The 15,269-nt window shown below is 36.5% G+C and overlaps 1 protein-coding gene across 1 annotated transcript in view; it reads right to left on the bottom strand.

The window, feature by feature from the left end:
* Nucleotides 1–15,269, bottom strand: part of DOK6 (docking protein 6) — a gene marked incomplete at its 5' end in the record, with an annotated part of 261,119 nt that overhangs the window by 120,219 nt on the left and 125,631 nt on the right. Inside the window, 2 exon segments of the mRNA XM_089894264.1 lie at nt 6,068–6,071; nt 10,926–11,115. Coding sequence (XP_089750390.1) covers nt 6,068–6,071; nt 10,926–11,115 — 194 coding nt within the window.

Raw genomic sequence — 15,269 nt, 5'->3', positions numbered from 1 at the left:
GGGAAATGTAGGGGAGCAGGAGATACTTGGAGAGCAGTACTGTTTGGGCAAAAGGACATTGAATCTAATTTCAGGGACTCAGGAGTTTTCCCGAAGGAGACGATCTGCTACTGGAATCATAAAAGATGAGTTGGAATGATTTGAGCTAAAGTGCGAGGACAGTGGGAGATGGCAGGACGTTCAGGATGGATGGATGGCACGGGCAAAGCTTAGGTGACCTTCATTACGTGTTATTTGATGCTGGAGTTTAGAGCAGTAAGCAGGACATAAGCAGAGAGTTTGTTGAAAAGGCAAATAAAACGCAGAACCAGGAGTGTTTTATAGGCCATGCCGAGAAAACTTAGTCTTTATGTTACAGGCAGCAGGGAGGTGCTTTTAATGCATGAGAGTACACATAGATTTAAATTTTAGATATATCTATCTAGTGATGTTGTGGGCTATCTTTAACCAGGTGAATAATTTCAAATAAACAGAGTAGCAGATGTCTTGGTCCATTTTGGGCTGCTTTAACAAAATATCACAGACTGGGTGGCTTATAAACAACAAAAATTTATTTCTCACCGTTCTGGAGGCTGGGATGTCTAAGATCATGGAGCTGGCAGATGTGGTGTCTGGTGAGAGGTTACTGAATCATAGACACTCTCTTTTCACCTGTTCTCACACGGTGGAAGGGAGAAGGAAGCTCTGTCCAGACATTTTTTGACTATTTTTAAAAAAAATTCAGGTACAGTTGATATACACTAACAATAAGTTTCAGGTGTACAACAACACAATGATTCATAATTTTTAAAGGTTATATTCCATTCATAGTTACTATAAAATACTGTCTATATTCCCTATGTTGTACTATATATCCTTGTGGCTTATTTATTTAGTTTGTAACTTTTAATCTCCTACCCCTATCTTGCCCCTCCCCTTGCCCTCTCCCCACTGGTAGGCACTATTTTGTTCTCTATATCTGTGAGTCTGTTTCTTTTTTGTTATATTCACTAGTTTGTTTTATTTTTTAGGTTCCACATATAAGTGATATCATACAGTATTTGTCTTTCCCTGTCTGACATATTTCGCTTAGCATAATACCCTCCAAGTCCATCCATGTTGTTGCAAATGGCAAAATTTCATTCTTTTTTGTGGTTGAGTAATATTCCATTGTATATATATACCACATCTTCTTTATCCAATTATCTGTTGATGGGCACCTAGGTTGCTTCCATATGTCGGCAATTGTAAATAATGCTGCTATGAACGTTAGGGTGCATATATCTTTTCAAATGAATGCTTTTGGGTTTTTTTGAATACCCAGGAGTGGAATTGCTGGGTCATATGGTAGTTCTATTTTTAGGTTTTTGAGAAACCTCCATACTGTTTTCCACAGTGGTTGCACCAATTTACATTCCCAATGAGTATAAGGGTCCCTTTTCTTCACATCCTTGCCAGCATTTGTTAGTTGTGGTCTTTTTGATGATAGTCATTATGACAGGTGTGAAGCGATATCTCATTGTGGCTTTAATTTGCATTTCTCTAATGATTAATGATGTTGATCATCTTTTCATGTGCCTGTTGGCCATCTGTATGTCTTCTTTGGAAAAATGTTGATTCAGGTCTTCTGCCCATTTTTTAAAAATTGTGTTGTTTGTTTTTTTGATGTTGAGTTGTATGAGTTGCTTATTATTTTGGATATTAACCCCTTATCAGTCATATCATTTGCAAATATTTTCTTCCATTCAGTAGGTTGTCCTTTTGTTTTGTTGATGGTTTCCTCTGCTGTGCAAAAGCTTTTAAGTTTACCTGTAATTAGGTCCCATTTGTTTATTTTTGCTTTTATTTCCCTGGCTTTAGGACACTGATCCAAAAAAATATATTGCTACAATTTATGTCAAACAGTGCTCCACCTATGTTTTCTTCTAGGAGTTTTATGGTTTCTGGGCTTACATTTAGGTCTTTAATCCATTTTGAGTTTATTTTTGTATATGACATTAGAGAACATTCTAATTTCATTCTTTTACATGTAGCTGTTCAGTTTTCCCAGCACCACTTATTGAAAAGAGTGTCTTTTCTCAATTGTATATTTTTGCCTCCTTTGTCATAGATTAAATGACCATAGGTGTGTTGCTTTATTTCTGGGCTGTCTATTCTGTTCCAATAAGCTATGTAACTATTTTTGTGCCAGTACCATACTGTTTTGATTACTGTAGCTATGTAGTATAATCTGAAGTCAGGGAGCATGATTCCTCCAGTTCTAGTCTTCTTTCTCAAGATTGCGTTGGCTATTTGGGGTTTTGTATTTCCATACAAATTTTAAAATTATTTGTCCTATTTCTGGGAAAATGCCCTTGGTGTTTTGATGAGGATTCCATTGAATCTGTAGATTGCCTTGGGTACTATGGTCATTTTAACTATATTAATTCTTCCAATCCATGAACACGGTATATGTTTCCATCTGTTTGTGTTGTCTTCAATTTCTTTCATCAGTGTCTCATAGTTTTCCAAGTATAGGTCTTTTAACCCCTTATGCAGATTTACTCGTAGATATTTTATTATTTTTGATGTGACTGTATGTTGGGCCACTTTCATAAGCTGTGTGCCTGTAACAGCAAGAGCTTTGAAAGCTATCAGATGTAACACATTTACAAAAGATGATTAAATTCATCAAACACCTATTTCACATGCCCAACACTGTACACGGCAATACTGGTAATCAAAAAGGATCCTTTGCTTTGAAGAAATCAACATTCTTCTATGAAAAAAGCTAAAACACCAGGACATGATTTTATAGTATCAGCCCAGAGTGTAATTAAAAAATAGAGACTGTATTTTAACAAACGTGCTGAATATAGATATACAAAGGGACTCTTTCTGGGGAAGTGGTCACCTACAGAGGAGATGCATGTATCACTGTTAATTGCAGTTTCTTAGACTGGCTTATGAAAGCTTTAAGAGGAATTTTCCAAGTGAGTTAATGTGCCACTCCAGACCAGTCTTATGACTTCGGGTTCATTTATTTTAATGCTGGTGATAACCACAGGCATAAGCCTCAGGACACTGCGAGGCTAGAAATCCACCAGTGAGCACAAGCAAGCATTGAGTGCTGAAATGATTATTTTTAATTAAATAGCCATAACCTTAAAAAATTCCCATACATATGAAAATATTTTAGTCCTTAATTAGTCAAATGAGTAAACCTACCACTCACTCAAAAGACAGTGAATTCATCAGTATCTTTACCTGTTACAGGCACACAGCATATTATATACACGTGGTCATGCTAGTAATTCGTGAGTGCATTTCAGCTAAAGCTGTATTTCACTAAACTTAAAAAATTCAGAATTATCTTTTTTTTAGCAACTGTAGAAGAGTACAGACAAATAATACTTTACATGTTGTGAAGGAAATTGAAATTGTGTCAACATCAGCTGTTTCAAAACATTTTTCTTTCATATTTCTTTAGTTTTTTATTTGCTTAGATTTTCACCATCTTATTATAGCTTACTGACCATCTGACTTTTAAAAAAACTATACTTTGTTAAATAATTTCAATTTTCATAAATAAAAGATAAGAAGAGATTTTTAAAAGGGGGAAAAAAACTAGTATTTTTTGAGCACTGAATACATTCCAAACCTTGCCTAATTCTCAGACATCACAAAAGGCTACAAAGTAATATTTCAGTCCTTGTGGTCACAAATAAAGGGTATAAGACACAAGAATGAAAACCAATTTGGCCAAATACATAGAAGAACAAGTATTTTAACCCAAGTCTAATAGTGCTGCAAAAACACATGTTCTTCCATCTTCATAGAGCTTTGCTGATGTGTCTCATGTTTCATGGCACAGTCAAAGGAAATATCTGTGTGCCGCATGTCTGTTGTTTCCAGCCACAGTTACAGTTGGTCCTTCAAATCCATCCTCGAGGATGCAGAACCCAGTGGATACAGAAAGCCAACTGTACTACACCATTTTATATGAGGAACTTGAGCATCCTTGGATTTTGTTATGCACAGGGGGTCCTGAAACCACGCCCCCACAAATACCGACGGACAACTGTACTAATAGATGATAGAAATTTATCATACCGTTACAAGGTATTAGATTATAGGGAACAATAGGTGTGTAAAATTTAGAACAAAAATATATTCCAACACTTCCACATACAAGATTTATTTTTTCCAGCTTTACTGAGGTATAAGAACAATAGAAGTTGTATACATTTAAGTTATTCAACATAACTTTTTTTTATTAAGACCATTTTCTAGTGTAGTTTTTAGTTTCACAGCAAAATTAAGGGGAAAGTACAGAGATTTGACAACTACCTTCCCCTACACATGAATAGCCTCCTCCATTATCAACATCTCCCACCAGAGTGGTACATTTGTTTTACTTAATAAACCTACACTGACATCGTAATCACCCAAAGTCCAGAGTTTACATTATGGTTCACTCTTGGTGTTGTACATCCTATGTGTTTGGACAAATGTATAAAGATGTGTATCCATCATTATGGTATCATCCAGAGTATTTTCACTGGCCTAAAAATTTTCTGTGCTCTATTTATCCGCTACCATCCCTGAACCCCTTGGCAACTACTGATCTTTTTACTGTCTCCAGTTTTGCTTTGTCAGAATGTCATATAGTTAGAATCATAAGGTGTGTAGCTTTTTCAGATTAGCTTCTTTCACTTAGCAGTATGCAATTTAAGGTTCCTCCACATCTTTTCATGACTTGATAGTTCATTTCTTTTTAGGGCTGAATAGTATTCTATTATTTGTATGCAACACAGTTTATTCATTCACCTTCTGAAGGACATCTTGGTCGATCCCAAGCTCTGACAATTATGAATAAACCTGCTATAACCATTCATGTGTAGGTTTCTGTGTGGACATAAGTTTTCAACTTCTTTGGGTAAATATCAAGGAGCCTGATTGCTATATTGTATGGTAGGAATATGTTTAGTTTCATAAGAAACCACCAAATTGTCCTCCAAAGTGGCTACACCAGTTTGCATTCCTATGAGCAAGGAATGAAAAGTCCTTTTATTCCACATTCTCTCCAGCATTTGCTGTTGCCAGTGTTCCAGATTTTGGCCATTCTAGCAGGTGTATAGTGGTATCTAATTGTTATTTTAATTTACATTCCCCTGATGATATATGGTGTACTTATTTTCCATCTGTATATCTTCTTTGACGAGTTATGTGTCAAAGTCTTTGGCTCATTTTTTAATTGGGTTTTTGCTTTCTTACTGTTGAGTTTTAAGAGTCTTTGTAATTTTGGATAAAGTCCTTTATCATATGTATCTTTTTCAAATATGATCTCCCAGCCTGTGGCTTGTCTTCTCATTGAGAAGTTTTTTGCAGAGCAGAAGTTTTTAATTTTAATGAAGTCCAGCTTATCAGTTAATTCCTTAATGGATCATGACGTTGGTGTTGTATCTAAAATGTCATTACTATACGCAGGGTCATGTAGGTTTTCTCCTATGTTATATTCTAGGAGTTTTATGGTCTTGCATTTTACATTTAGGTCTGTGATCCATTCTGAGTTAATTTTTGTCAAGGGTGTAAGGTCTGTGTCTAGAATTATTTTTAGCATGTGAATGTCCAGTTTTTCCAGCACTATTTCTTGAAGAAGCTAGCTTTTCTCCATTGTATTACCTTTGCTCCTTTGTCATAGATCAGTTGACTTTACTTATGGGGCCTATTTCTGGGCTCTCTATTCTGATCCACTGGCCTATTTGTGTGTTCTTCACTAATACTACACTGCCTTCATGACAGTAGATTTATAGTTATGTCTTGAAGTCCGGTAGTAACGGTCTTTTCACTTAGTTCTTTTCCTTCAACATTGTGTGGTCTATCTTAACCGTGTTTAAGATTAGTGATATTAAATACATTTATAATATTGTGAAACCATCATCACTGTCCATCCCCATAACTCTTTTCATTTTGTAAAATTGAAACTCTATACTCATTCAACAATAATTGTCCATGCCCTCTCCTCCTAGCTCCTGGCAATCATCATTCTACTTTCTGTCTCTATGATTTTGACCACTTTAAGTACCTCATGTAAGTCGAATCATACTGTACTTAACTCTTTGTGGCTGGCTTATTTCACTTCGCATAGTGTCCTCAAGGTTCATCGATGTTACAGCATGTGTCAGAATTTCCTTCCTTTTTATGGCTGTGTAATAATCTTCATTGTATGTGTATATCACATTTTAAAAATCCATTTATCCATTGATGGACACTTGAGTTGCTTTCATGTTTTAGCTCTTGTGAATAATGCTTCTATGAACATTAGTGTACAAATATCTTTTTGAGACCCTACTTTCAATTCTTTTGGGTGTATACCCGTAAGTGGAATTGTTGGATCATATATGGTAACCCTATTTTTAATTTTTTGAGGAACTGCCATACTGCTTTCCACAGGGACTCTACAGTTTTACATACCCACCAACAGTGCACAATGGTTCCAATTCCTCCACATCCTCACCAACACTTATTATTATTATTATTTTGATAGTAGCCCTCTTAATGGGTGTGAGTGGCATCTCATCACAGTTTTGATTTGCATTTCCCTAAAAATTAGTGACGCTGAGCATCGTTTCATATGCTACTGACTATTTGTATATCTTCTCTGGACAAATGTCTACTTAAGTCCTTTGCTTATTTTTTAATTAGATTGTTTTTTGTTGTTATTAATTTTTGGAAGTTCTCTCTATATTCTGGACATTAACCGCTTATCAAATATATGACTTGTAAATATTTTCTCCCAATTCGTGAGTTGCCTCTTTACTCTGCTGATATTGTCTTTTGATGCACAAAAAGACATATGATAATTACTGTGATAATTGATCAATCATATGTCTTCTTTGGTGAAGTTTCTGCTTGAAGCTTTTCCCTATTTTTAAAATTGGTTGTAGTTTTTCTTATTTTTGAGTTGGAAGTTCTATATATGTTTTGGATACAAGTGCACTGTCAAATATGTGACTTCCAAATATTTTCTCTAGATCAGTGTCTTGCTTTTCATTCCCTTAAAAGTGTTTTTGCAGAGGCAAGTTCTTAATTTTGCTACAGTCAAATTATCTTTTTTGGGGGGAGTAATCATGCTTTGGTATCACATTTAAAAACTGTCTGCCTTACCTTTTATTTTAACTAACTGGCCATACGTTAGAGAAGGAAGGATTTCTCTCTGTATTACTGATCAAAAAAGGTTTAAGGATAGAATAAGCCTCACTATGACATCACGAAATCCTTGATTATAGCACATAGAGCATTTGCTTCCATTAACCATCTTCCTATGGGAACCGTATTGTTTTATATTTCCAATTGTTAAAAATCTGTAACCAGATTTTCCCCAGGCTTCTCAATAAGGATAATATTATCAAAGTTAGTAAGACATATATTTTAAGCACTGACTGTGTTATATTAAACATTGTGCTGAATAGGGAGGTTATGTTTTGAACAATCATTTTATAAAAAAGGATTCGGGGCTCGCTTGAATTCTGTTATGCAGGCATTTGAGCTCATCCTTAGTTTTGCTTACAACATTTATGAGGTTATGTGAAGTGAAAAAGCCACATCAGCAGTTTAAAAAGTGGTTTTGTCTCTCACAGGATAAAACTGCACATAATCACGAATCCTATGACTTCCTCTGCAGGTTTGGATATTTTTTTGATTTTTTGATTAAAAAATCTTGCATGACACATTGGTGGTTTTCACTCTTAAAATACAAACTTAAAATCTTTACGGTAAAAGAGCAATTCCTGGGACTTCCCTGGTGGCTCAGTGGTTAAGAATCCACCTGCCAAGGCAGGGGACACGAGTTCGATCCCTGGTCCAGGAAGATCCCACATGCCGTGGAGCAACTAAGCCTGTGCGCCACAACTACTGAGCCTGCGCGCTGGAGCCCTCGAGTCACAATTACTGAGCCTGCGTGCCACAACTACTGAAGCCCATGAGCCTAGAGCCCATGCTCCGCAACAAGAGAAGCCACTGCAATGAGAAGCCTGTGCACCGCAACGAAGAGCAGCCCCCACTCGCCGCAACTAGAGAAAGCTCGTGCAGCAACGAAGCCCCAACGCAGCCATAAATAAATAAATAAATTTATTTATTTATTTATTTTTTAAAAAAGAGCAATTCCTCTGAGCAGGCAGGGGGCCATGACTTCACCTCCCCAGGCTGCGCCCCTTTGAGGACAGCTCCCAGTGAACACTTCCCGGTCCCCGCTCTCTTTCTGTCCTCACATGTATGGGGTATGAGTGTGAGGACGTGTGAGGTAGGCTCCTCCAGAAAGAATGACCTTGCTCCACTTTTACTGTTTATCCTTATCTTTTATCGGTACAGTAGAATTTAAAGTGCATTTTGGAAAAAGCCTGTCGGTCGAGAAAGGACTATTTTGGCATCCAATTTTATGACATTCCAGTACATGCAGTAGTTATGAATAAATGGCTAGAGACTGCTTCCAAACGATGTGCCTTGTGCAAAGAGCTAGTAACATAAAACGCAGAAAACGTCATTCTTCAGCTCAAGCTTCACTAGGATGACAGGCCGGGCCTTACCTGCCAACTTTTCCTTTAAATTGTCACTTGTCATCACTCATGCCATTCCCCTCCCCGCTTCTCCCAGTCCTGACCTAGGGAACACAGCGTCCTGCTTTCATTTCTCTGGATCACACATGGACAAAACCTTCTGCCCTTGGCTACCTTTAATAAGAGTGAGATCTTCTGGAATTTACAAACTAGACACACAGAATAATGGTCAATAGCCCAAATATTAAAGGGCAAAGGACACCCAAATTTCAAAGAAGGAAAAACATAGAAATGAACACAAGGACACACCTCCAAACATAAAGAAACAAAGGAGAAAAGAAAAAAAATAACAAGATATCCAAGTCCTCTATCAAAATAGAAACATCCTAAATCATCATTTTAATGCTGTGGTTATGGGGTCAAGAAGAGCACTCTCTTTGCACCCTTAGAGGGTGTGTGAATTGATTTTACTTCCCTTGAAAGCAATTTGCTATATTGTGAAGAATCTTGAAAATGTTCACAGCTTTTGACCCAGTAATTCTTGAAAAAGGCTCTGCTAAGAAAATGATCAGATATTTGCACATCTTTTTTTCGCAGATGGTCGGTCAGTGTGGCTTTATTTATACTAGTTCATTCTGGAAACACCCTAATATTAAATTAATGATAGTACAGCCATATGTTCAGATACCACATGACGACAAAAATCTTGATTTTAAAGGACTCAGAGATTACTTCTCAATATAATGTTAAGTGAAAATATGCTGATTTTAAAATATATTGGAAAGAAGTAAACCAAAATATTAAAAGCCATTTTCTCAAGATGGAGAAATTATGAGTGATTTTAAGCTTTTCTTTCCAATTACTCCCTCAAAAGTTTGGGTTAACTTTTTAATCAGACGATATAAAGTATTAAAAAACGGAGATTTACAAGAAAAATGTAAAAAGTTCAAAGCCTGCTCAGGTTATGAAAACATACTTCTGACTTTACTGTGCCTACCTAGGAATAAAGGCCTGGCTGTATCTCACAGCTTCAAGACCCCCTCTCCAGAAAATGCTTGGGGCTCTCTCCCCTTCCTTGGCACCATTCCTTCCAGAGGAAGTGTTTTGTTGTAAAAGTAACAAATGCTCACTGTCAAACCTCAAACAGTGGGAAAGTATATAAAATAAGAATAGTAAATCCCCTCCAACTTTCTTTCCCCACTTTTTCTTTTCACATTAAAAACACTGGGGGATAATTTGCATATAACAATGCACACCAATATTTATAAACAGTTCCATGGCTCTTGACAAAAGTCAGGATACAGGGCATTTTCACCACCCCCAAAGTTCCTCTGTGTTTCCTGGAGTCCATTCTCTCCCTATCCCCAATCCTAGGCAACCATTCATTTGCTTTCTGTCACTGTAAATTAGTTTTGTCTGTTGTAGAATTTCCTACCGATGGAATTACACATAATGCTTACAGCAATGTTTTTGAGATTCATCCAAGTTGTGTGTCATGGGTAGGTAATATTCTGTTGTATAACTATTATAATTTATCTATCTAGTCACATAGTGACTTCACTGTAATTACCTTATAAGGCCACAGATTCATTTCTAGAATGTGATAAATCATGTCCCCAAGTGTGAATACATTAAACATCTCTTATAGAGAATCCCTAAACCTAAGTCTTGTCTTGGATGTGTGACAACAATATCACAAAGGGGTCAGAGCATAATAACGTTGATTCAGTTGGTTGAAGCTCACGTCTAAACCCGTACCTGTGAATAATGATTGTGAAGCAAGCATTCATTTTAGACATTTATGGATTCCAACCATATGCTGTGATCAAGAAACCAATGTATTTGTCTTGACATACTACATTTAAAATCGGAATTACACATTTCATAAACTATGGATTTGCCAACTTTTTTTTTCAGTCATTCTGAATTAATAATAATTAATGTTATTAACATAAACATCTGGGTAAATGAATATTGCATTAACTTATCTCAAACCTAAAAGGTAGTATTTAAGCAATTTTATATAAAACTCCTTTCAAAATATTTTCCTTTGAAAAAACCCCACAATTATAATGCTGGCAAGGACATGTTGAATTTTATGGAGATCCTATTGCACCAAAAATATAGGAGGATGAACCCCAAATAAATATTGTAATAATTTCACAAAGATCTTGTATGATAGAGATAATTATAAAACTGGTTTGATGCCAGAGTAAGAGACGGGAATTATTTTGAATGGGGTACTTAACCTGCCATAGAATTAACACAATTTTATTCAGATTATCAGTAAGAACGTGAAGAAATTATTGATATATATTTGCTGCTCTCTACCCTTCATGGAAATGAAACGGCCAGCCTGGGCACTGCGGGACAGAACCTTTGCCTGTGGCTTCTGTGCTCAAAGCTTACCTTCCTGACTCAAACGTGAACCATGTTGAGTCCCGCCCGTATCTCCTCAGTGAGCTGAGAGGCCACATGACCAGCTTGACCTTGGCATTGTGGATATCCCAGAGATAGATATTCTCATGAGTGATCTGCATTGTGCATTCGCCATAAATGTCCAGGTTTGGTGTAGGCATAAGATACACGTTGAATCGCTCTGCAAGGAAACAAGGAATGGAGAAAATGAAGCCGAAAGAGGTGTAACTTTTTATGGCAGCACTGTATGAATTTGTATACCTACCTACAGCCTTCAGAAAGTGTTACTGTGTCCCTTGGTGACATCGATATATACTGCGAAACACTACCTTTTTCTATTGTATGGGAAAAGGAGTTAGAGTATTCTTAATCATTAATCCATTCACTCATTCTTCAACTTTTTGTTGCATGCATTCTCTATGGTGGGGATTAAATGGTTAAATTGTACAGTGGGAACATAAGGGCAGAAAACTAATTGGAGTCTGCCCAAATGCCGTAACTGTCCGCTTCTTCACATAATCTTAAGTGGATGTCATAGAAGTAAGTTCTGCGAGGAATGTCTTCTTTAACTTACACAAAAGCTTACTCAATTTTACCTCTGAGGCATGAAGTATTTAATGCCCACTCAGACTGACTCTCAAAGCACAGAGTGTTCATGGGCAAATTCAGCTTGCGATAATTGCAGATACTCATTACTGCCTTCGGCAGAACTTCAGACGTTGTTTTGGTATGCAAAATAAAAGCACATAACTCTTTCATTCCTGGATAGTTTGAAATTGAAAATCTGATTATTAGGCAATGATTCCAAACCTCACTTTATAACTTTTCATGTATCTCAAAGGTTACCGCAAAATCCTGCAGCCCCTGATCCCCATTAAAATGCATTAGATGCACTTTATTTTGAAAAATAAGGTTAGTTGGTAAGTTCCAGGAAGTAAAGAACTTGGTATGACCTACAAAGTATCCTTAGTTCCTAGCACCATATTCTTGGTTTATAGTAAATGATCAATAAATATTAGTTAATTGTATGAATGAAATAAATATATCCCACGATGAATATGGGCTGCAAGAATTGAGGAATTACAAAAAAATAATGAGTCGTGATAACAAAAAGTTTAAGAATTACTGGCAGATACATCTTTGTGAGTTTGAATTTAATTGTGAATAGTTCTTTAAAGGCAGTGCTGTTGCATGAATTATTTTGAGAGGCATAATGGTGCAGCTGCAGTTTGTAAAGGATTGAGATGTTTAGAAATGTGCTATCATCCATCGTGATGCTACAATCTTAAACACTGTATGTTTGCTGGTACTGAGCTGGAATTGTCTGTATAATAGAAAGAATCTTTTCAGTGGCAGGTATTTTGTAAAGCAAGGATTTTCTGATGCAAAATCAGTTATATTTAACTTAAGCACGACAGCTTGAAACTTAGTAACCATATGGTCAATATTGATGTTCAAGTGCCTAGATATTCTGGGACCAAAAATAATCTAATGATTCAATATTCTACTTAGGTTGTTAACCCATGAAAGTAATCTGTATACAGATTTCACAATTATTTCCGAAAGAAAAGGCAAAATGAGATAAATTCTATACCTGAAAAATGAAGAACATTGTCCCATAATTATGTGCAATAAAAGGCTGTATCTACATCTACATAGACACGTACATATTCCATAAACCTTAAAATTCTTGTGTGCAAGTATCTACGTGCAGCATTAAATACATCCCTCACTTTCCCAGCACAGTTCTCTCTCCAACGGGATTACAAGTAAATCAAAAGGGTATGATCTAATATGAGAATAGAAATGAAACTTGGACCCAACAGAGTGACTCAGGGCTATAGTTAATGCCTGAACAGCAATATTCTTTTCTTTGCTCAGGACACTTTTGATGAAGTTCAGCTTCTACATTGGAACTAACCATGTGTCAGTGGCATCTGTTGTGCATAGGGAAAATATTGTCATTATAAAAGCAGAAAGTGAAACAGTCCTCTAAATTCTTTCCTTTCCATCAATCCCGGAGTTTGAAGAGAGCATCGGAAGACTCACTGCCAAAATGCCAAGAAATAACAACACTTTTTAAAAACTCCTGAAATAAATAAACATCATTAAACAATCTTACTGTTGCTTAAGACTGCACTGACCCTTGATATTCACACCTATTGTTTGTAACTGAAAAAACGGAGCATACAAAAAAATGGTCCTGACATGGAGTGTCCTTCAAATGGATGTTCCGTGAAAGGTTGTACATAATCTACAGAGTATTTCAGAGGACCCAGAAGAACCATAACGTTTTCACAGAAATGTCTGCGTGCTCTAATGTTAGCAGATAAAACCTAACAGTAATAAACACAGAAAACGTACAGTCATCACAATGGCCATTGGAGAAAGTTGGAAAATAATTAATACGTGAATTTATTGTGAGTCACATGACATAGGGCTCTACACACCAAAGTCTTTGAGGCTCATTTACAAACAAGTTCAAAGTGATGGGATAACTCCCCTAAGGAGTCCTTCCAGGGCCACCTCTAGACAGCACAAAGCAGGTGAACCTTACCTGCATCCCTTCCCTCTGGCCTGCCTTCTACTTTCCCACTTTTTTTTTTTTTAACCTGGCAACTGAAGTAACCCCTTTTTGTTATGGTTTAGAATGCTCCTACCTTCTTTTTGATGCTATTTCTTCTATCTTAAGAAAGGGATTACCCTAAACAAATTTTATTTTCAATTTTTAAATATTCAAAATTTATCTCCCTCTAATGGCTAATTTCCAAGGATTTGAGATTCAATGAAAACATAGGCTAATTAATTCAGCAGAAAACCAGGCACATAAAGATAAGGGCAGCACATCAAGTCATCTAGCAAATTATACTTCTTTGAATTCCATTTTAACGGAAGGAAGGTTTCTGCATTTGCTATGAAGAAATTATTTTATGCCCTTAGTAACATAAAACACATTGTTTTACTAAAACCTGTTATGTTTTCCATTGGACCATTTCAATATGAAATAGTTAAAACTGGTTCCATTAAAATGACTTTTAAAAATATTTACCTCTGTGAAATAATCCTATCAGGCAGGGTTTTTAAACCCATCTCTGATCACGTCACCTTTTTATTTAAGAAACTGCGTTTGGGTTTTACTGCCTAGAGTACTGGTTTTCAGGTTTCAGTGTGCATCAAAATTACCTGGAGGGCTTGCTTCAATACAGATGGCTGGCTTGCCTCCACCGTTATTGTTCCTGATACAGTAAGTCTACCCCAGGGCTGGCTAATTTACATTTCTACTTGTTCCCAGGAGATGTTAACGCTGCTGCTCTGGGGACCACACTTCGAGAAGTGTCGATTTGTGAAACTCATTTAAAAATATTGCCAAGGAAGTAGCAGCATCTGAGAAACCATGAGGAATGCTTTTGAAAAGTGATGCTATGTTCCAGTAGAGCAAATCAGCACATTTTATTCAAAATTGTTTTCTAATCTCTGCTCAAATCAATTAATCCTATCTCAACTGACTCATGACTGACTTGTCAAGAAAGAGTTCTTACGCTAATTGGAATAAAGAAGGGAGAGAGGCATAGAAAGAAAGGGGGTATATGAAAGATAGTTTACAATTCAGCAAGATATGTATATCCCAAGTATGTCCTTTTGAGATCATCAACAATAACAATAAAAACACTATAAAGAAGCACTAAATAGCAGAGTTCCAAGTAGCCAAAAGAATTAGAAAAGAACCTAGCTGTCTAAATAATGATAATAATATCCTGAAACATGAATAAAATATAAAGTCCTGTGAAGACTGATGAATGTGTGAAGAAATAAATTTTTGAAAGGTTATGTAAAAAATATTAGTTTTAAATGTGTTCACACATATAAACTATAGAATTCTAGAGTGAAAAATCCCAAACACATTGCCCATAAAACTGTATTTTGGTAAAACTTAGGTTTGTATAATGGCTGATAGATATATGAGAAAACATAATTTTATTTTAAATGGCCAAAACAATAACAAGGTGAAATATTTATAAGATGAATTGTTCTGTCCAACAAAGATGCTTACTGTTGTTGAATCTGCAGTTGCCTTACCAGGGCAGTTTTACTCTAGGGCTGGATTAAGAGGTCCAAAGGAAGAGACCGCGCTCCAAATGGCCTTGACACAGGGTTAAGGTCACAACCACAAGAACAGTCTCGAGGGGGCTACAAAACAAGGTTTGGTCAAATTGAATTGGACAACATCTGGCGAGAAAGGGGAGCTACACTCAGGAGAAATGGTCCTGGAAAAGGGACAGTGAGACCCCAGGTGATATGTGGGAGACCCTGAGAAGGACGGAAACCTTCCCTTCT

The sequence above is a fragment of the Delphinapterus leucas genome, chromosome 14 (assembly GCF_059928025.1).
Source record: "Delphinapterus leucas isolate spDelLeu-1000000601 "Yukka" chromosome 14, BTC_Dleu_Yukka2, whole genome shotgun sequence".
NCBI classification, from domain to species: domain Eukaryota; kingdom Metazoa; phylum Chordata; class Mammalia; order Artiodactyla; family Monodontidae; genus Delphinapterus; species Delphinapterus leucas.
This window is presented reverse-complemented; position numbering and strand designations above follow the sequence as displayed.